This window comes from Lolium rigidum, chromosome 4 (genome assembly GCF_022539505.1).
Source record: "Lolium rigidum isolate FL_2022 chromosome 4, APGP_CSIRO_Lrig_0.1, whole genome shotgun sequence".
Classification (NCBI taxonomy): domain Eukaryota; kingdom Viridiplantae; phylum Streptophyta; class Magnoliopsida; order Poales; family Poaceae; genus Lolium; species Lolium rigidum.
Window position 1 is genome coordinate 44,734,641 of NC_061511.1, and position 22,477 is coordinate 44,757,117.

At 43.0% G+C, this 22,477-nt stretch overlaps 1 protein-coding gene across 2 annotated transcripts; it reads left to right on the forward strand.

Annotated features, from left to right (window-relative positions):
• The first annotated feature begins 8,300 nt into the window (after positions 1–8,300).
• Positions 8,301–10,132, forward strand: LOC124708166 (E3 ubiquitin-protein ligase RSL1-like). 2 transcript variants are annotated; one of them, XM_047239854.1, is made up of 2 exons: positions 8,301–9,342; positions 9,441–10,132. In XM_047239854.1, exons 1-2 carry the CDS (start codon positions 8,409–8,411, stop codon positions 9,563–9,565), a joined length of 1,059 nt encoding a protein of 352 aa, XP_047095810.1. In that variant the 5' UTR covers positions 8,301–8,408; the 3' UTR covers positions 9,566–10,132. The 2 variants fall into 2 exon arrangements, with proteins under 2 accessions (XP_047095810.1, XP_047095811.1); XM_047239855.1 differs by having other exon boundaries at positions 8,301–9,337.
• The last annotated feature ends 12,345 nt before the right edge of the window (positions 10,133–22,477 follow it).

Below are 22,477 nucleotides of genomic sequence, written 5' to 3' on the forward strand. Positions count from 1 at the left end.
GGGAGGATCTCCATATTAAGATTTCCGAACTCTGGCAGTTATTCAACTTTGAGGCCCTCGACAAATCTCTCATGAGATGCTATTGCTTGTAAGTTGTTAACTACATATAAGTTCCTGTTCATTCAGTTGTTCTTGTCCATTGCATATACTCATTATATCTTATGTGCTCTCTTATGCAGACTGAAGATCAGTGAATGCAGAAGTAATAAGATAATCAATATTTGGTTTATTGACCCAGATAAAGTACATCATGACACGGTAAGGGATAAAACCGACGAAACGGGGGGAAACCTACTAAGGTTTATAGGGGAGCAACATTTCTGTGATTCAATACTGTTTCCTTACAACTACAGGTGAGAGTCTTACTGATCTGTTGTGCACATTCAATTTTTCTTACTCGATGTTAAGTGTAATTCATGACGTATATATATATATATATATATATATATATATATATATATATATATATATATATATATATATATATATATATATATATATAAACATTTGCAGTTTCCACTGGATTCTGCTAGACATTCAAGTTGATAAGGGAATAGTTGAAGTAAGGGACTCATTGAGTAGAGGCCTGGAAGGGTTCCGCGACTTGCAGAAGTTGCTCCAGAGGTAATTTCAATCGTTGCCGCGCTATATCTTTTGTGAGATATCAATTAATTATCCACTCATTCAATCATTTTTTTTTGCCTAGCAGGGTTTAGAGAGTTTTCAAGAAGAATCATGCGGGTAACTTCGCAGAGAAGCTAACATTTACTCATGTACCATGCGCCCAGCAGCCACAGGGGACGAATCTATGTGGATACTACGTTTGCGAGTCCATTCGCATGTTAACCACTGAGAAGCACAACGATAATAGATTCAACGTAACCAATAACATTAACAACTTTAATTTACTATCGTCAATATTTCGTTATCAAGTTTGATATAGTCATATTCATCTCATTTTCCTATATAGGTCGACTTCATGCGGGAGAAGCTCCAACCACACGAACACCTACTAGGAATTATGGAGGAAGTGGCGGGACTTCTGATGAGAGAAATAATAGACGACAACGGCTTGTTTAGTCCAAATAGGCGCATCAAATGATCCCCATGTAATAGTTCAAATAGACGACGGGCTTTAGTCCCGGTAGTCGTGAGCTCCATGTATATGTAAGGGGAATCTACGAATAGACTTTTGCTTCCAATATTTGTTTGCTCGATCTATATATAATGAATGATCGTGTACAGCTTGTAGTAGCGTACAAATATATGCAAATTTTATTTTAAAATGAAAAAATGAAATAAAAGTGGGGGCGGTGGCGGGGGGGTGCTGCACCCCTCAAAACCTAAAGCAGCAGCGTTCTGCGCACGGCACGTAGAGGGCCTTTTGTCGCGGGCCGTATCACGACCCGCGACAAAAGGGGGTGTCCCCTGCGCGCCCCGCGCCTGCCACGTGGTGGACCTTATGTCGCGGGTGGTAAGCGACCCGCGACAAAAGGTTGGGCCTTTTGTCGCGTCTCCGTTATCGCAGCTGACCGCCCGCGACAAAAGGGTCTTACGGCCCGCGACATTAGGCATGTTTTACACTAGTGTGACAAAACTCCTGGGCAAATAAAGCGGATAGAATTATAAATTCAGAACACTAGGGGCAAGAGCCATGATTACTTCTTAAAATAAGAAGATATATTGTTGTCCCCAGAATTAGTCTATCTCTTTGCAACCAGTTGTTTACCACGGCTGTCGTTTTATTTGAAGCCCTTTCTTTAGAAATTTGATATCCAATAGTGATGTTGTCGTTTGCTAAGCATATCATTTAGTGGGCTCAGTAGATTTGACTTGGCATTGCTTAAGTTTGAAGCTGACTAATTTCTCTCTCAGGCATACTCCATCTGCTTTTCTATTCTGATGTAGTAATATATACAGATGCTGAAGTCAAAAGTCATCATCCTGTGTTGGGTATTGGAGTCTTGTCCTTTTTTTTTGTCAAGGAGAGGTTGAACTATGCTGAAGTCATCATCCTATGCTAGCTGCTTCTTGTATCAGATCTTATCTTGTGAAATTCGTCAAAGTGCAGATTCGTTTGTGAGTGGCACTGTGTATGAGGATTGTTGAACTGCGAGTTATACTATGCATTTTCTGTCAATTTGCACATTTAAAGCACTATCACTGTATGGGGTTATGTCTTATTTTACAGGTAATGCAAATGAGTTGGCAATGTTTTGCCGGAATGTTGATTTATTTCTGTTCCGGCAAATTTTTGGCACTCGGCGTCAGCTTTTTTAGCAAAGGTCATGCCAAAAAATTTCCGTGATTTTTTTGGTTACTAATACCTTTAATTACCCTCTAATTAGTGTTGACCATTTGGTCGATCGGAAACCGCAACGATGACGCCGCCGCTGGGTCTTCTCGGCAAGGAGGCCAAGAAGGAAGTCGCGTACAGGAGCACTACATGCAGATATTTTGTGGACGGAGGGTGATGGAGGGCCGTTGAGGCCCCCTCATACCGACGAGGATATGCCATCAGCTAGTAGCGATGATGATGGTCAGGGTAGCAGCGACGATGAGATGGAGGATGTCGAGCAAGAGGGCAATGGTGATGAGACCACTACTAGTGGTGCCGCCGGGGATGGCAACGAGACCACTACTAGTGGTATCCAAGCCAAGCATCGATGGAAGGATAGGCGCCCAAACACGGTCGGCACCGTCCGGTCCATAGTCAAAGAGGTGGACCCCGCCAGTGGTTTGCCTACAGAGCCTAAAAACGTCGCGAAGTGGTATGGCCTCCAATGCGCGGCAATCCTTCGAGACACCGTCTCGCTCAATGAAACGAACATTCGACATAAGACCAAACAACATTTGTGCATCCTCCTCATTTCGATGCAGCACACACGATACCAGTTCCCGGACGACTAAATAACCAGGATCTCAGGAAGAATATTGTGACCACATGCGCCTCGGCAAGTTCAGCAAAGCCTTGAGCTCTTGGAAATGTATGGTGAGGGCAATGATTCGTGAGGGTGATGATTTCTCTGAGATCCAACGCCACTTTCCTCGGATTACGGAAAATGACTAGATGATCTTCCTGGCCAATGAAGAGCTAGCTGCAACCAAGAAGCACCAGGAGTGGGGGAAGGAAATGCGCGAGAAGAACATACGTAACCACAGTCTCGGTTGCCATGGTTACGATGGAAAGGAGCCCATTTGGGAGAAGGAGGACGCGGAATTTATATCTTAGGCCCAGGAGAACCCCATCGACTGGTACCCCGACCCACTGTCCAAGAGATTTATCAGGTCCTGGTACAGTAAAGTAAAAGAAACCGGGGAACTTGTCACGGGCCCCAAGGTGGTGAAGGATGTTGCTTTTGTCGTTGACCAGAAGGTGAAGGATGTTGAGGAAGTATTGGTAAGGAATTTACCAGCTTAATTAGATTCTACTCTAGTCGATTAAATTCTAGTAGTAACATTTCTAAATGGTTCACGTTACTTCTACAGCTAGCAGAACAAGTAGCTTCTGCGACGGAGCAAAGATCCTCATCCCAGGCATCGGCGAATGGCCCATGGGACAAGCCTTTTACCAGGGCACTAAACAAGGTAATGGACAAGCCGTGTTCAAAAAGGACGCATAAAGGCCATGTGGTCGGCGCTGGAGTAGGTCGCAAGTAGTCTTATTATTACCCTGAGGACAAGGAGGCCAAGGAGGCATGAGAGGAGACGAAGATGCTAGAGATGGAGGAACTCAAGAAGGAATTGGGTAATGTGAAAGCAGACATACCACTGATGAACGAAACTTCAGTGGCAAAGATGGTCAACTCCATCCTTACTACGTTGACGCAGTCGGTCGCAGATTGGATCGACGGACGCCAACAAGGGCCGGCCCCGATTATTAGCTTAGGCTACAGCAACTCTTTCAATGTGGCGCCAGCTCAAAATCCACCTGTTATGGATAACCTGCCACCAACCCTAATTCTGGTAGGGAGGATGCGCCAGCCGCCAACAATGCACATGCTAGGGAGGATTCGCCGGCCATCACCGTGGCGCCTAGCAGCCCCTCCGTCTCTTGCACGCCCATCCCCGGTCCATCAACATTAGCCAAGCTTGATGCCATCATGGTAATTAATTAAGTGTTGCAAGACTTCAATAAGCTATTTACTTCATCCTTGCCCTCTCTGACGTCCTACATGTTTTCACATACCATGGAGGTAGGATCCACCTTGCTATTGAACGTGAACAACAAGTTGAAGGATGTTGCGAAGGGAAACATCATTAGTCCACGCGTCCGCGTGTTCACACCGTGCCTATGCCCCCTGGCATGTTTAGGGTTTCCATGCTTCGAGTATTAATTAACGGGCTATGAAGATTTGGATCCTCCTCATCAACCCCTCAACGCCGATAGCGAGCTGAAGCTAGGTGGATGCTTGAATTAGCCCTTGCTATGGCAGAAAGCCCTAATTCGGCTGGACCCTATCACCACCTCAGGGTCGGCGGCATGCAAAGGCAAGGTCACTCCACCACCAGTATTGTCAGCGTTTGTGGTGGCTGATGATCTTGCCGAGCACGCGGCGCAGAACGACAACGAGGTTCATCCCATCGATGTCTTCATCGCTGATTTAGATGAGGAGGCTCCTCGTGATCTACCCGATCAACGTGATCCCCCAGAGAAAGCTCAATGCTCGAAGCGACTGTTGAATTCTCAAGAAACACCCGAAGATGCCTCCTTCACTGAGGATCAAACAGATACGCAATTTGTGATGAGCCCAAACACAGTCCATGGTGCGGACGCCGAGGCGCTAAGACAAGGCGTCACTCCCACGTACAGGAAGAGGAAGGGACAGAAAAGAAAATCAAAGAAAGATAGTCCCCTAACTATTTGATCCGGCCTCAAGACCGGATACCCATCAAGTGGCAGGAGATTCATTGGTTGGGTGAACCGATCCTGCTGCCACATATCATAGAAGCCCTAACTAGGGATATGAGGAGCCTGCATGACGATGTTCTGCTGATGCATGTAAAATGCGTACATGAACTTTATCCTTTATTAGAATGAATTCCCACATATTTGCAACATATATGATGACAATACCATGTTTTACATTGATTTATGGGGATTTACCAATGATCCTGTTTATTTGGTTTATAACTCAGCAGAATAGGAATTCCATGTTTTGTGTATTTTTTTTCTTTCAGAGACCTATACGGAGTCAAATTGAGCTAGGATTTTTGGAGCATCATTTTTTCATCGGTAGAAGCACCCTGGGACTTGGAAGCACACCTGCAGAGGCCTGAGGCCCAAAAGAGCCCAGGTGGCACGCCCAGACGTGTAGGGCGCGCCAACCCCTCTCGTTTGGCCGCCGATCATCCAAATCGCTTGATTATTTCGCCCACCGACGTATTTTGATCTAAAAACCACTATATATATGGCCCCGAAGGGTTCTCGGGAGGAGAGCGCCGCAGAAACATAGAAACACAAAAACGGAGGCTGCAGCAGCGAAGATTGAAGGGGGAAACTCCGCTGGGATCGCCACCGGAGGGATCTCCACCTTCTCCAACGTCTTCCTCATCATCACCATGATCAAGGGAGAGTAATCCACCTCTGGACTACGGGTTTGTGGCAGTAGCTTGATCAATTTCTCTCATTTCTTTATAGTTCTTAGTACCATATGAGCTGCCCAACATGATTATGGTCATATTTGTAATACCTATGTGGTGGATATTTATTCTATGATATGATACTATGAGATTTTGCTATACTTTGTGTAAGCTGTATTGATAGATGCATATTATGTACCCCGTTCTTAAGTATTGGTTTTGATCCAACTTGTATGCAAGAACGTGTGTGGGGTGATGTGTGTGTTAGATGGAATAGCATGGTTTTAGTGATTGAATAGAGACAATATATTCTTGATCTATTATGGTTTTGCCCTTTTTTTTGCTATCTCACTAGGGATAAAGTGAATGTATGTGCTATGTTCATTACGTGACAAAAGTAATGATCTTGTTTGTTCAAGGTAGCATATTTGATATTCAAACATCATGTCAAAGTTCTTATAGCTATGGTCTGTTAATTCTTAATACAAGATTGCTTGAAGTTATTCCTATCTTGTGGAGTGTAAGAGAGATGTGCTGCATCATCTCTATGTTAGGACGTGATGCCCATATGAATGCTTATCTTATACATGTTAGAGTTATTGTCTTCATATTTCATTGATGAATTGTTATTGTCCACTACAACTTAAAAGAGAGAATAGTCAAGTGAACCCATGAACCCCGATCCAATTTTAATCTTAAGAAACACCTTTCCATCACTTTTATCTTACTTTTTATTTGCAGCAGTATTTTAATCCGAAAATACAAAATATCTATCTTTCTTATTTGCACTCCAAACCCCAAAACAAATAAACATTTACTGCTTTTACTTTGTTTATTTCAGTTGCTTACTTTAGTTACTATTTTATTTACTTTTACTTACACGAAACCTTGTGCTTGAAAACTACACGGTGGAGTTGGAGACACAAGGCTTTATTTTATTTTGCAGGATTGCTAGAAGAAAGGAGGGAGAGACAACTCTTTACGCCATTCCCCGAGAGTTCGATATAAACCCTCGAGTCACCCTTGTGGGGAAAATACTCTGCTGACATAACACTCTGCTCCCAACGTCAAATCTAAATCTCCCTCGTACCCGGTCTTCGTGGTCAAGGTGCCAAAGGGCATGGGCTTTCTCGATAAAGACCCCGCGGAGGTGTTCTTCCTGAGATTCGATGGCATCTTCAACATGTTCCACCTGCAGTGGCTCCACCCAACCTTGGTCCGCCTAGTTGCGCTCAGCATGGCGTACCAGATCATCAGAGAGAATACCCCCGGATCACGATAATGGACCCCTACTACATGCTTGTGAGCAACTTGCGCAACCCTCAGGACCGGGTGATTGTGACAAAGGAGATCGAAGAATTCTTGGTGGTGAATAAGCAGAAGGAAATCATTCACCCGCCTTACTTTCCCGAGTAAGTCATTCGCTAGCCGCCATAACATGCTTTCGTAGATTTCCATCATTATTTTGCCTGTGCGAAAGTTAATCCGAGGATGATGGTCTGTTTGAATTGTTTTGCGCAGAGACACATACTACACCATCATCGTTCTGTACCCACAACATTCACACGTTGTGTATTTCAACTCGGGGAGTGCGACACGGAAGGACTACACCAAGATCAAGGGTGTTCTCGATGACGCTATCACCGGCTTCGCCGACAGGGAATGCCCCCTCAAAACAGAGAAAAGAAGGTGAGGCGCCCTCCTATGCAACCACAAAACGGATTTCCCCTGTGTCAAGCAGCCGGCAGACAGTGTGAGGGAGGCCTTCTACGCCATCCATCACATGCAGGAGTTCGTACGGGATCAACGTCAGCTCTTGTTGCCATCTAGTCTCCAAAAATGGGGCACGGACTTGGCGAACGCCTGTGATGCAGATCTCCAAAGTGATTTCTATTGCATCCAGGAGACGATTGCCACAATAATCCACAAGGATGTCTGCACTAAGGGTGGGATGTTCTACTACGGCCCCGCACCTCCAACTAATGTTGATATAGAAACCCGCTTACAGATGCATCGTGACGAGAGGCCATTCAACACGCTGGTGGGCGTCCGTCCCTTCCCGCTGAGACCGAACCAGAAATGACAATGTTATCGGTTTTTGTGATCTTACTTCGAACGATCGATGAACTTGCGTCTTGTAATTGTTATTCCTAAACTTGTTGCTTTTAGTTTTTGCGAACATGTGACCTCTTTTGATTTTTGATGCTTTTTGTTTCGGCACAAAACTTGTGAGAGGAGAGGAGAGGGGAGCGGTGTATGACAGCACCCGTCATTCACAGCCACCTCCCCTTTTAACAGTAAAGATAAACATCGGCCGATATCGTTGCACTATGACCGGCCATGCTAGTAATGTTAAAGAGAAAAGATACTGTAAAAATGTAAAGCAGGGTGCCAACCTTGTGCGCATCAGCTTTCGGTTGCAGGTCAAGTCGCGCACTAACTCAACAAATATTTAATCCTCTTTTCCTCGCTACGTTCATTCAGTATGGAAGGATCCATGAATATCACAAGCCGATCGAGCAAAAGTCAAGCATTATGCTTCGCCCCGAAGAAAGAATCATGGAAAGACGACGGCACCTTAGCTCTTTCTTTTTCCAAATACAGCATCTTTCTTACGGCCTTGCCTCACCCCCGGGTAGAGCTTGGGTCCTACAGTACAATTTTGCATTATATATATAGGTAGATCCATCCTCTTCGATCTCATGGACAGAACGAAAGAAAGCAACTTTGTTGAAGGCCTAGCTAGCGCTTCCCAGGACAGACTTGACGAAAGCTAGCACATTGATCCATCTTCTTCTCCTCCCACTAAGCTGACAAACTGTTCGATGGCGGCCGAGTCTTCCATCGCCGATCTCGTCGTGGTCGACGACCTGTACTTGATAGCACTTTGCAACGGAAGAAACGAAGCCGACGCCGCCGGGCTGTTGGCGTTACCCGACGAGGAGTACGCCGCGGAGCTCCAGCTCCAAGAAGTGATCATGTCTTCCGCCATGGCGGCCGCTGCGCTTGCGCTACTTCCTGATAGGTGTGCTCGTCCTGACGCCACCATCTATGAGGCCACTGTCGCCGCGGGCGAGTGCTCCTCCTCTGCCTCGCTGATCCCACCACCGCTTGCCCCAGCCACCGACGACCACGACCACGCAATGGTGGCGACTCTACTTGAGTCCTTGCCCTTGTCAGTTGGGCCGTCCATCCCCGCGACGTTCCTCTTCTGCAAGATCTGCATGGACGCCGTGCCACCATCGGACGCGCACAGCGCCAGCAGCGGCTGCGGGCACACCTTCTGCGCCTCCTGCCTCGCGGGTTACATCCGAGTCAAGATCCAGGACAGGATCGCCGACGTTAGGTGCCCTGAGGATGGCTGCGGCAGCATCCTTGACCCCGAGCTCTGCCAGTGCATGCTCCCCGTTGAGGCCTTCGAGGCGTGGTGCGCCGTGATGTGCGAGTCCATGGTGCGCGGGGCCAACAAGGTGTACTGCCCCTTCAAGGACTGCTCAGCGATGATGGTGGACGACGTCGGTGGCGATGTCGTGGAGTCGGAGTGTCCGAGCTGCAAGAGGCTCTTCTGTGCGCGGTGCGGCGTGACGTGGCACGCCGGTGTTGGCTGCGCCGAGTACGAGCAGCTGGCGGTGGGGGACAGGGGGAAGGAGGACTTGGTAGTGATGGAGATGGCCATGGGGGAGAAGTGGAAGAGGTGCCCCCAGTGCAAGTTCTTGGTTCAGAAATCCGACGGTTGCTTGCACATCACTTGCAGGTGGTGTCCCTCCCATATACTACTTACCATCTTTTTTTTTTGCGAAATATACTACTTTCCATCTAATCGAATGGTTGTGAAGTTTAACCTGAACGCAACGCAGGTGTGGCTTCGAGTTCTGCTATGGATGTGGGGAGCAGTGGGGGGCGTCTCATTCCTCGTGCGGCGCAGCGTGAGATCGGTAAATGTCGGCGGACGATCGGAAGCACTGCAGCTATATATATATAATGAATATGCATGCACACACAAGTTATACATATATAGACCGTTCGTTTGGTCTGTAAATGTAATAGTCAGTAGTATCGTTTAATCATTGTACAAAGGTTTATATATGTAGAGGTGAAGAACTGGTCTACGAGTCATACGTATGTTGTTATATTAGGTGAGTTCATGATAGAATTTTGCTTCTAGTTTGGATGTTGGCAAGAGTTCTACATCATTGTTGGCGGCAGGAGCAAAACTATCAACCAGTAGCGGGAGGATCGACATGATCACTTCTTGGAGCTGGAGTTCTGCGGTGTACTCCTCGTCTGGTATCGCCAAGAGCCCGGCGGTGCTGGCTTCATTTCTTCTGTTGCAGAGTGCTATCAAGAACACGTCATTGACGACCACGAGATCAGCCATGGAACACTCGGCCACCATCGATCAGTTTGTCAGTTTAGTGGAAGGAGAAGAAGATGGATCGATGCGCTTTCGTCAAGTCTGTCAAGGGAAGCGCTAGCTAGGCCTTAAAAAAGCTGCTTTCTTCGTTTTGTCCATGAGATCGAAGAGGGTGGATCTACCTACCTATTTGAATGCCCGTGCGTTGATACAGTTTCTTTATTTTCTTTCCTTGTCACACGTGTATAAAATAATTTACATGGGCTAGCGATTAAAAAGCAACAAACAATTATGACGGTTTCCTCTAAAGATACCAGGACTTAGAGAATTTATGGAAGACATAGCTACTATGTAGTTTCTAAAAATTACCGGCCAATAATTATCTGAAATCTCAATGGAAATCCATTATATATAGGAAAAAATTAGGTGATAAATATAATTTTGTTTAAAGAACATGTTTTAAACTATGTTTAATTAATATAGCTAAAATATAGACCAAATTCAACTTTATGAGGTTATCATGAGCAAAGTAACAATAGCCGCAGGGGAATGAAATGATCCTGACACATGAAAACCATGCCCTCTGTGCAATATTCCACCAATCATTACTCTAATAAGAATAAGTGGGATGCTGGTTGTAACGTGAAGTAATTAATAAACAAAAGACGACTTCAAGTTGGTACTTATCTTAGAAAAGTAGCTTGCTTACATCTTACGTGTATGCTAAAGAAATAAATGGCTAGAGAAGAGGGGTTCAAACGACCTTAAAACCAGCGCTAATGGCATATCTACAGCTCTCACTACACGGGTATATATAGGTGCTCGCGCCGAGATCATGGTATGGCGGGTGCCATAGCTTGCCACACAAGGTCCTCCGCCCCTGTCGGCACGATAACAATGTGTCGCAGTTAATCGCTCACTGACGATAACTGGTAGGAAAGTTGTCATTTAGCATCTGCACATCATCCCACATGAAAAAGAAATCTATAATGTTCATCTGGATTCTACACGGCCACACCCCCAAATCACCCAGTTCAGCTCATCTAGGAGTACAAGCGAAATAAAGAGAACTATACAGCCATTGACGAGCCCAGACGCAAAATACTCCAGGTTCTTAACTATACATATCGGCGCCATTGACGAACAGGAAGCTTGTGTCGATCCCCAGCTCCCAAGACTCTTCAGCGTCCACGGCCGGGTCGGCCGGATCGCCGGGCCTCCTGCTCCAGCCCATCCGCATAGGCTACAACTTCTCCGGGGCGGTGGCGTCGGACATCCACGCCATCCGCTGCTATTATTAGGGCATCTACAATGTGGCGTTTAAAAGTAGATGCTGGGATGGAAAACTGGGGCATGGGCAATTACCATCCTTAATCCCCGTCTCGGTTCTAATGTCGACGGAACAATATGCGCCCAGCGCTAAGTGATTTTTTTTGCATGGCGGAATAAAAAGCGTAAGTGTCCAAGGGGTTTGAAATTAGGCGGCGCTGGTCCGCGCCCTTCTACCAGGAGATCAGATCATCGTCGACTGAGGGCATGGCCTGAGAAATTTCATCACAAACAGATGCTAAAACAGTACAAAAGGTCAATTGTCAACATGACCACATTGTTTACCGCTCAAACAGTACATAAGAAGTAGGAGCTCAAGCATATTTTCAGACACTACTAACATCCCAAATAGGGGCGTTCATTACTTCCACCTGAACCCATGAAGCTCATAATTTATTTTTTCATACTAATCCAAGCGGTATGGTGGGAGCTATTGAAGCAAAACGAGAAGATCGTATTTTTTTTTATAGTAACTCTACCAGTATAGCGGGAGCTATTGAAGCAAAATGAAGTAGTGCCATAGTCACCGGTTTTCACAATTCGGATTCAAACCAGTTATGAACACACCTGATCCAATTAACCAACGATAGGCAACATGGCTACCGAGAGGGAAAGCAAGCAGCTGAACAAACTGAGAGAGTAAATTAGTCATGCCAGTACCTATGAGGCAAGGAGCTTGGTCCTTCACTCCTTCTCTCCCAGGTAAGAATTCAGAAAACAAACTACAACGAAATTACCCGCAGATGCAAAAAATCAAATGGAAATACAGCGAGGCAGCACTTGTACTCCATGTAGACCATTCCACCCTCTCCGGGAAAGGCGCTCATTTATCCAGCAGACCGCCAAGCCTTTAGTCTCGTTTTGCCATCAGAATCCTCTTCCAAGTGATCAACACCAACCATGTCATCCCATGTGTCCAAAACCTGTTTGAAGTAGCCCAGACAGAAATTGCAGTAAGAAACAAGCAGCAAGAAACTGACAAATATCAGGTACAGAAAACACCTACTTTACCTAACATGTCAAGTTGTTTATCAAGCGTGTGAAAGCTGAGGTTAGGTCCTTCAGGCGGCGGCAAGCTAGTGATCACCTGGAGAATATAATTGTTCATTATTAAACGCAAAGTGTGAAAAAGATACCCATATATCTACAAATACATGCTAGAGAATAAACCTCGAAGATATATCCTTGGTATAAAAGGAATTGTTGTCTTTTTGTTGAGTAGCACATTTCCTGAATCAGTGCAAAAAATGTCAATGCTAAAGTTAATCAACATTCCCACTGCTGGTGGCAAAACCGAAACACTAAAAATTAGTGAGACACTCTTGTGTGTCAGTTGATACAAGAGAGTAGAAAAAAGTATTCTATTCTTCGTTTCTACCTTCCATCCTATGTCGATGCTTATGATTTGAAAAGAGAAAACACATGTTTGAAATATGATTGCTGTACTTTGAGATCTTAAATATATATTGCAAACTATTTGTAGATCACTTCCATATGATGGGTCCCATCAATGATATTCTAGAAATCAATTGCAACATACAAACAGTCGCGCATTTAAATAAAGCATCCAAGGAAATTTGAAAACATTTCTATAATATTCATTTCTAGACCGGGATTGAAGGAAACGGTAAGTTATATAGGATATAGAGTTGTTTCATTTGCCATAATCCATATTCGAGTTTTTTTTTTGTTTAACATCAACTCAGTTTTAGCATTTTATATAGGATTATCAAGAACATAAAAATGCATGCTTAATTCTGAATATCAAGAGAAGCGATACAGCAATAATTGAGACGGGTTTGTCTATGCAGCAACCAAAAGCGTTAATACACATTGCTTTTTCCCTAAGAATACATTTAACATGTGATGTATGAAATAATAAATTGGGTGAGAATAGAAGGAATGTTCTTTTTGTCTGGGAAAAAAATGCAATATGAGTGTAAGTGGTATAATTTCAAACACACCAAAATCGTGTTAAAAACACAATAGATTTAGTTAGTTTTCTTTCGGGACAATTACCATGGCACACCAACAGCTAAAGAAAAGGAACCCAACAGTAACATCAGTTAAAAAGTAGCCATGTTGTCAAGACCAGTATATATTTTGATTTAGAAAACATTGGCTGAAATGACCGATGACAAACTGAAATTGCTAAACATGGTACTGGTACTTCAATCTGAACAGACCCTAGTTTGTTAGTATGCAAGTTCCACGTCATGAACTTGCAGTCCTCTCCAACAGATCCAAATAAGTTTTTAACTTTCAGGTGCCAAGTAACATCTTCAACGCCATCATCATGAGAACATGTTACGGGGTAAACACCAAATAAAACAACACTCACCTAGGATGAAACAGGGTCGACTAACCATGATATCCTAATTGCTGGCATGTGCAAAACAAAAGGCACCCTACCACAAGAAAACAGAGAACATTATTGCATCCATTATTGGAAAGAAGCGTATTAAGCTTCGACATATACTTTTACATGAATCTTAGATGGACCGGGATTTAAAAGACCAACAAGTTGACTCACATCAATTATGCATGGAGTGTTCTTGCTCTATCCCAACATGTAGCTGAAAGCACACCCCAATCCTTGCCCCTAGCATCACACACAAAATCTAGTTAAGTCAAACCTCTTGCACCATCTGACCACTCACACTCAAATCTTGACAACCAACAACCCTTTGCCCTTGCAAGGAACCTGCAATATGTGAACAAATCATTAACTAAAAGAAATATGATAAATTAGACAGTGAGGAGTGCCTAATTAAGAGCCTACTAACATGAAAACCTAGAAAAGCATATGTATATTGGCCTACAATTTTACAAAGCATATAACAGAATGTAGATAACTCAAAACTAATTTACTTTTAAGCACCATTTTATAGGAGTAAATTGTAAATGACTAATAGTACCTACATCAGATCAGCACAAGAAGTCAATGTAAATTTCACAACCAACTTACTTGCTACTACAATACGTACCATCTATCAACATGCAGTTCAGAAAATAATTTTGAATGTGGCACAATATACACATCAATAATCCTCATTGTTGGCATCTACAACATTATCATCCTGAATCCTGACAAAGCACACAAATCAATAATCAGTAATATGTGACAATGGGGGAACAGCAAGAAATTTTCCAAACAATTACAACCAATTAAAACTCTATCCTCTGAAATTCCTTGGACCTAGAAGCATACACCAACGCCCACCTTGCTCTGCCTATAAACTACTGGTCTTGCTTCCGCACAAAAACAAATATGTAGATATATACAAGAGAGGAAATGTGGAGATGTACCTTGTTGTCTGGTACTTGATGTGGAGGGAGGCATAGTGATGCGCAATACTTTGCACAAAGAATAAACTCTGTTGTTGTGGTAATCAAGCTGAACATCAATGATCAGGTGTTTCCTGCCTGCACCCTTTCTGTTCCACCAAATAGAAAGAGCCGTTCCTTAGGGGAGACGAAGAAGACCAACAGAAAAATGAATTGAAAGGCATTAAGACATGATAAAAAAAATAAACAATCACCTCCACCCGTGAAAAAATACAAGCAAGAAAGAGGGAATAATGTTAGTGCGTATGGAAGATAAGAGGAGAAGAGAGGTCGGTAGGATAATCATACCTGCAGATGGCAGTTGTTGCTGTCTCTGAATCTTCTGAACACCCAAATCCTAGCAGCAAAATCCCCTCCACCGGAAGAGGTGTCGCCGCCGACCTCCTCCATGCGCGCTCCTACGGCACCCCCTCTGGCCCACGACCGTGGCCGTCTCCATCTGGCTCCATCTCGGGGGAGAGGCGGCGCGCCGCTGGATGCCATAGCGCGCACCCACCTCCGCGTAGCACCACGCTGGCTCACCGGATCGACGGCCCCTGCCTCCCTGCAAGCACGCCTCCAGCGCAGGGTACCACTGCGCCGCCTCCGTCCCAATGTCCTCTGTACGGTTTCGACCGCAGGGTACCAGAGGAGGTGGTGGATTGTGGGGTTTAGGGTTTAGGGTTTAGACCAGACAGCCAATTGGGCCGGGAGAGAGAGTTGGCGTCCTGGCTTATTCGACTACTCATGGTCTCAAAGCTGTGTTGGGGCGCCTCTCTGGAAATCAGGGACCTCCAAGACGTCGATCGGATGAGGCGGCGAATTGAAAAACTCATAGGCCAAGGGCTGAACGGCCTTGATTTGGCCACATGATGGTTGAAGATGAGGATCCAGCCACTCCAGGATTATGCTCACAGCTCACATGATCTGTGAGTACTCTGGTGATGTCAACGACATTACTCGGAGTTCGCCTCATGACCTACCTCATGCGACTTATGTGGACCGCCTGAAGAAATTCGTGAATGACCGGTTCGAAGACGACGTGTTTCCGGTTGCACTAGTAGAAAAAGGGGCTTCTGTCCAGGCCTTTAGTACCGGGTTCCTTACGAACCGGTACTAAAGGGTGCATTAGTACCGGTTGCACTGCCTAGGCCTTTAGTACCGGTTCGTAAGGACCTTTAGTACCGGTTCGTGTCACGAACCGGTACTAAAGGGTTAGCGTCAGGTGGAAAACCTTTAGTACCGGTTCGTGACACGAACCGGTACTAAAGGGTAGCCCTTTAGTACCGGTTCGTGTCACGAACCGGTACTAAAGGTTTTCCTGCTCCCCACGCACCTCCACCCCTTGCTTTGTAAAATACAAATGAAAATGATAGAAAATTCAAAAAAAAATGTTTTTAGATTCGTGTATGTTATGCAACCTACTATTCGGTGAAATTAAGAAATTCGAATTTTGACTTTTTTTGGAAAAAAATTTAAAAAATGGGAAAATCGCATTAATTTTGCATACGACGTCGGAAAAATGCGTATAATATATCAAAATCATCGTGAGAAAAAGTTACATCCGAATTCACCTGGGTTTACCCGGTTAGCCAATTTTTAGATTCTCAAAATTCCAAATGAAAATATGAAAGCAGGAAGATTTTAGTTTTTTTCCAGAAATTTAGAATTTTATATATATTTTTATTTTTTAAAAAAATTAAAATTAATAATTATAAGATTTTTTCAGTCCTAAAATATTACTATTACTTTTAGCAAATTATAAGATTTTCAAATTTTCAGGTTTTAGGTTTGGCAAAAAAAATTTAAAATTTTAAAAAATAATTAAAAATAATACAAATTAAAAAATTTAATTTTATTTATTTATTCAACATTATTATTACATCATTACTTTTTTTATTAAAAGAATTATTTGAAAATTTAAACAATAAAGAAGCGTGACATCGACCAACATGTTAATAGGATTGATATGATACTACTATCACATATATGCGCGCGAAGCACTTGGAAGTGGAACGGGATGGAACTCGGAAGTTAAGCGTGCTAGTGCGGGAGTAGTGTGAGGATGGGTGACCGACCGGGAAGTTTGACCGCGGGTAAGTAATTTGACTAGAGATAAAGTGTAGTTAGAGACTTACGAAAATACTAGAAATTCTGGAAAAAAATAAAAAAATAGGGAGTGAAAAAAATAAAATAAAAGAGGGAGTGAAAAATAATTAGAAAAAAATGGATAAAAAAATTAAACGAAAATAGCCTTTAGTACCGGTTTGTTTTACGAACCGGTACCAAAGGTCTCCAGCCCCGCGGGCTCCTCCGTGCCCACGTGGAGGCACCTTTAGTACCGGTTCCTTTAGTACCGAATCTTTAGTACCGGTTCCAAAACCGGTACTAAAGGCCCTTTGAAACCGGTACTAAAGGGGGGTTTCTCTACTAGTGTTGGTCGCGAGGCGTACTACAAGGATGATCCGGCTCCCAAAGTAAGTCATCCTTTCCCTCCTTTAGTTGATTCTTTTAAGTCGTGTTCTCAATTTCACACATTCCTTTCGTATCTTTAGGCCTTCAGAATTCTGATATCCTTGCTGCCAAACGACGAATAGTTATCCGAGCTATCCAATGATGAATTGGCTGTAGGATCTGATGATGATGAAGCCACTGAGCCAGATGCTCCTTCCGGCTCACCTAGCATTGCAGCTGATGTTGACCAAGGGAAACCAGTCACGGACTGTCCCGATGATAGTGAAGGGGCCGACGCCAACTTGCCGCCTGCCTCTTCATCCAAGAGGAAGGCATCTGCAGAAGCACCAAAACCTGCTCCTGCGAATGTGCAGAAAAGACAGAAGATGACCAGCACATGTTCAACCGTCGCTGCTGAGAAGCAAAAGACTACAGGCTTCCCGCAAATAAAGAAGTAAGCCGTCTTGCATGTAATCCTTCAATGTGTTTTACTTATCGATTCATATGGAATTTTTACTGATTTTCGCCGCTAAGCCTTTCTTACAAAGAAATCTGCCCAAAGAGCTGCTAAGCTGGCCGCTGAAGAGCTGGCCCAATCGCCTGTGCCACCTCCATCAACTCCTGTGGTTGGAACTATGGGTGGTTCTAAGGCTGCAGCTTCGTCCTCTGCGGCAGGTCAGATGATGGTGGTGCCGCTGATTCCTCAACTGGACATTAGTGCAACACTGATAGAGATGTTTGCATCCGTCAATACTGAGGCGGCTACCAAGGAGACTGCGGACGTGACTGGACGAGGGAATGCCGGCAAAACTGCCCCGGGAACTAATGTAGTGGCAACTGTGAAAAAGGCCCCTAAACCTGTTGCGGAGAAAAGCAATTCAACAACCATTGTCTCCACTGGGATTCCACTATCGCAGCCAACAGATTCAAGTCACCAGAACACCAGCTCTTCTAGCGGTTCTATCATTGCCACTCTAGCTATATCTGGTGAAAACCCAGTGACCTCTTCTGCAAGCCGAGGCCAACCTCTGCAACCACCAGCTCAACCTCCAAAGGTTTACTCAAACAGCGAGCTTATAAGCCACATGAAAGTGGCTATGGACCGTCTTGCAGATTCGTACTAGGTAATCCTTGAACTTTTATTGATTTTGTACTGTATTGTTATAACTTGTGAGCATTTATGCTAGATTAAAAACTCTTGAGACAAGTACAACTTGTTTAAAAGAATGTTATAATCTGCTTCGTGAAAATTATGATTATATTCCAATAAATTCTGAACCCTCAAGTTGGCTCCCTACAGTAAAAGTTGTTATAAATGGTGAAACTTTTCATGCTCGTTGCGATATTATGTCTGAGTTTTGTCTTATGCCTAAAGATATTTATGAGTCTTTAAGTCTTTGGGGACTTTCTGAGGGTGGAGAAGGAATATCTCTTACCAATAACGCCATTATATTACCCATTGGAGTAGCTGAAGGAGTGTATACAAGAATCCTAGGAAGAATAGTATCTACTGATTATCTTGTCATTGAATGTGTAGGAAAGGGACAAATCACACTTGGAAGATCTCTGTTAAAGCTCCTGGGAGCAAAAATATATGTGGGGAAAGGCACCATGACTTTCACTTCCTCACCAGGTGGTTCTCATGTTTTCCCTAAGGGAAAGAGTAAAGGTAAGAGAGGTAGACGTAAGGCTTCTGCCATTAATGACGTCGATGCTTCTTCACTTAAAAATACTTGATTCAAGCTTTCTGCGCCTAGCTGAAAGACGTTAAAGAAAAGCACTCTTGGGAGATAACCCATGTTTTATTTCTGTAATTTTTCTTTTGTTGAGTCTTGGAAGTTGTTACCTCTGTAATAACCTCTCCTTATCCTTTTTATTTCATTTTCGTTCCAAGGATAGCCTCAAATAGGAAGAATGTAAGATTTGGAGAAGTTGCTGTCCCGAAACAGATTCTATGCTGCCACAAAAAAAATTATTATTCTCAGCCAGAACGTCGGATTGATCTGAAATTTTTTGAGCACCTGCCCCGGGTTATTATCTAACTTTCATTAGTTTTGCACTTTTCGATTTGAGCAACATAAGATTTTCGAAAAAATCGATCTTTATCTGCTGTTCTGTTTTGACAGATTTCTGCCACTATTTGCATTTGCCTCTTAATCTTTTTCTTTTTTGAGTTCTTTTGAGAGAAAGAGCTTTTAAAAGAATTTGGTACACTAGCTAATGTTTTAATGGATGTTTTACTTATGTTAGAACTGAACCAAAGTGGATTTGTTATTTTGATTGCACTAATGTTGCTAATGAAAATTGTGTGAAGTTTTGTATGAAGGAAGTTTTCAAGTGTAGAGAGAAAAGAATGATGTGATGAGATGAAGGATGGACAAAAGCTCCAGCTTGGGGATGCCCATGTCACCCCAAGAAATATCGAAGAGGTACAAGCGTCAAAGCTTGGGGATGCCCAAGGCATTCCCTTCTTCAACAACAAAAATATCAAGTCATCTTTAAGGACACTACATTTTTATTGCTTCATATGCTATGTGTTGTTCTTGGAGCATCTTTATTTTTATTTTTTGTTTTCTTTTGTTTTGTTTGCTGTAGTATATGGTTGGATCCCAGCATACTTGTTTTGGAGAATGGCACACTCCGTTTTCATTGCATAGAACACTCTAGTTTTTACTCTTATTGTTCTGCGAGTGTTCTCTTTTGCTAGTATTGCGTTTAGCTCTTGTTTTTCACTCGTATTTTGTTCAAAGCTTGTTAGTTTTCTTTAGTTAGGTATGATTAGCTCTCTGGTTTTATTGATTATTATCTATGAGAGTTGTTTCAAATAAATTGATTGGTGTTGGAGAAGAGTAAAATATTTCATGGTTATAGTGGTGCAAAAGGAAGCTTGTTTAGACTGTGGCTTAGACTTTAGCATGTCATGTTAGATGTTATTTTAATTATATGCTTAGTTGTTACTGTTGTAGCATGACTTGTATCAAATAGCTGAGAGTGCTTAATGTGCCATTGAAAGAATCATGTGTTGCTTCCATCATACAAAAGCATAATATTGTGGTATTCTCCTTTGATGCTTTATTTGGGTTGACTTGGCACATGCTTACACCATGTTATGACTGCAAACCAGTCACCTCAAGCCTCTATGATCATTTAGTTTTTGACTTGCAATATCACTTTATGCTTTGATTAATAATGTTTTGTCGCTATGCATGATTATGGCCATTATTGCACTCTTAGTTGGTCGCTCCCAGTCTTTTGCTAGCTTTCACCTGTACTGAGTATGAGCTCTACTCGTGCATCCAACTTCCAAGAAACAAAAGTTTGCCAATTGTGTCCACTATACCTACCTATATGTGGTATTTCACCGACACTCCAAAGTAAATTGCTTATGTTCTACCTTTAAAACCTTCAAAAACTATTACCTGTTTTGTGTTCCTGTTTTAGCTCATGAGGAAGTATTGAATGCTTTATTGTCTTTTCATGACTTCACACCTTGACTAGCATGAATAATGTGCTAGTCCTTAATATTGCAAAAAGAGCAAGGCAACTGGGTGCCCAGCCCACAAAAAAATATAAAATAAACAAATAAACAAATAAAGCTCCACACACTATGTACTGGAGGGATCCTAAATAATGGTGTGCAAAAGAAGAACTATATGGGAGCCGCTCTTGAAGTCACTATATGAAAGGATGATTAACCATTTGATACCAGTCGTTGTCATAGATATACATATCTCTCAAAATAGATTTTCAACACCTCTGTTTTATTCAAAATAAAAAGCTCTAGCACATGAGTAATCTCTGCTTCCCTCTGCGAAAGGCCTTTCTTTTACTTATATGTTGAGTCTTCATCTTCTAACTTTATGCACCAATTGAGAGAGCATAGTTGTCATTCTGAGTAAAATGTGCATAGTCCCAAGATTTATTATTGATTGATTCATAATTATGTTATTGCTTGTTCTCAAATTATTTGTATCTAGTCACCCTTTTCAACTTTAAAGGTGTCCTATGCATTTATGTTTTGCTATTCTATGAAGGACAAGCTGAATACCACTTTGCTATGTTTTCTCTATGCTCAAAAACAAAGAGTTGCTTTCAGTGCACTATTATTCATGATATTTTGTTTGAGTTACTTTTTATGTTGTAACATAGTTGCTAAGTTTTATTGTTAGAATTATATCTATCATGCCTATGTTTAGATTACTTTGATCTCAACTTACAATGTTTTTACAATAACTTGATCAAGATTGTGTTGGTTGCATGTCACCTCAAAAATTATTTTTGTTATCACTTACCTACTCGAGGACGAGCAGGAGTTAAGCTTGGGGATGTTGATACGTTGCAAACGTATCTATAATTTTTGATGTTCCATGTTTGTTTTACACCAATTGCTATATGTTTTGTTTACACTTCGTGGCATTTTTATGCATTTTCTAGAACTAACATATTAACAAGATGCCACAATGCCAGTTCCTGTTTTCTGCTATTTTTGTATTTCAGAAAAGTTGTTCTGGAAATATTCTCGGAATTGGACGAAACAAAAGTCGAACTTCCTATTTTGCTGTCACGAAGACGGAGTCCAAAGGGGAGAAGGAGAAGAGCCGGGAGGCGGCCACACCACCCCTAGGCGCGGCCCCCCTGGCCGTGCCTAGGAATGGTGTGGGCTCCCCGGGCGCCCACCGACATCTCCTTGTCGCCTATAAATTGACATCCTCAGGAAAAACCTAAATACCCGAGCCTCCATCCACGAAAAGTTCCGTAGCCGTCGCCATCGTCGACCCTAGTTCGGGAGGGTTCTGGAGCTCTTTCTGGCACCCTGCCGGAGAGGGAGATCATCACCGGAGGCCTCTTCATCACCATGCCCGCCTCTGAAGTGATGCGTGAGTAGTTTATCTTTGGACTACGGGTCCATAGCAGTAGCTAGATGGTTGTCTTCTCCTCCTTATAATTCACGTTTAGATCTTGTGAGCTGCCTAACATGATCAAGATCATCTTTATGTAATGCTACATGTTGTATTTGCTGGGATCTGATGAATATTGAATACTATGATTGAGTTGATTATAGATTTGTTTTATATGTTATTCGTGATCTTGCATGCTCTCCGTTGCTAGTAGATGCTCTGGCCAAGTATGTGCTTGGGACTCCAAGAGGGAGTATTTATGCTCGATAGTGGGTTCATGCCTCTAGAAATCTGGGAGAGTGATAATAACTCCTAAGGTTATAGATATGCTGTTGCTACTAGGGAGAAAACAGCAATGCATTATCCAAGGATAATTTTATTATTTACTTTACACACTTTACTTAATGCAATAATCTGTTGCTTGCATCTTAATACCCAAAGTTGTTCGGATGATATCCTGAGGGTGGATTATTATTTATAGATGCAGTTGGATTACGTTCTATGAATCTTGTTGTAATGCCCAAATGAATCT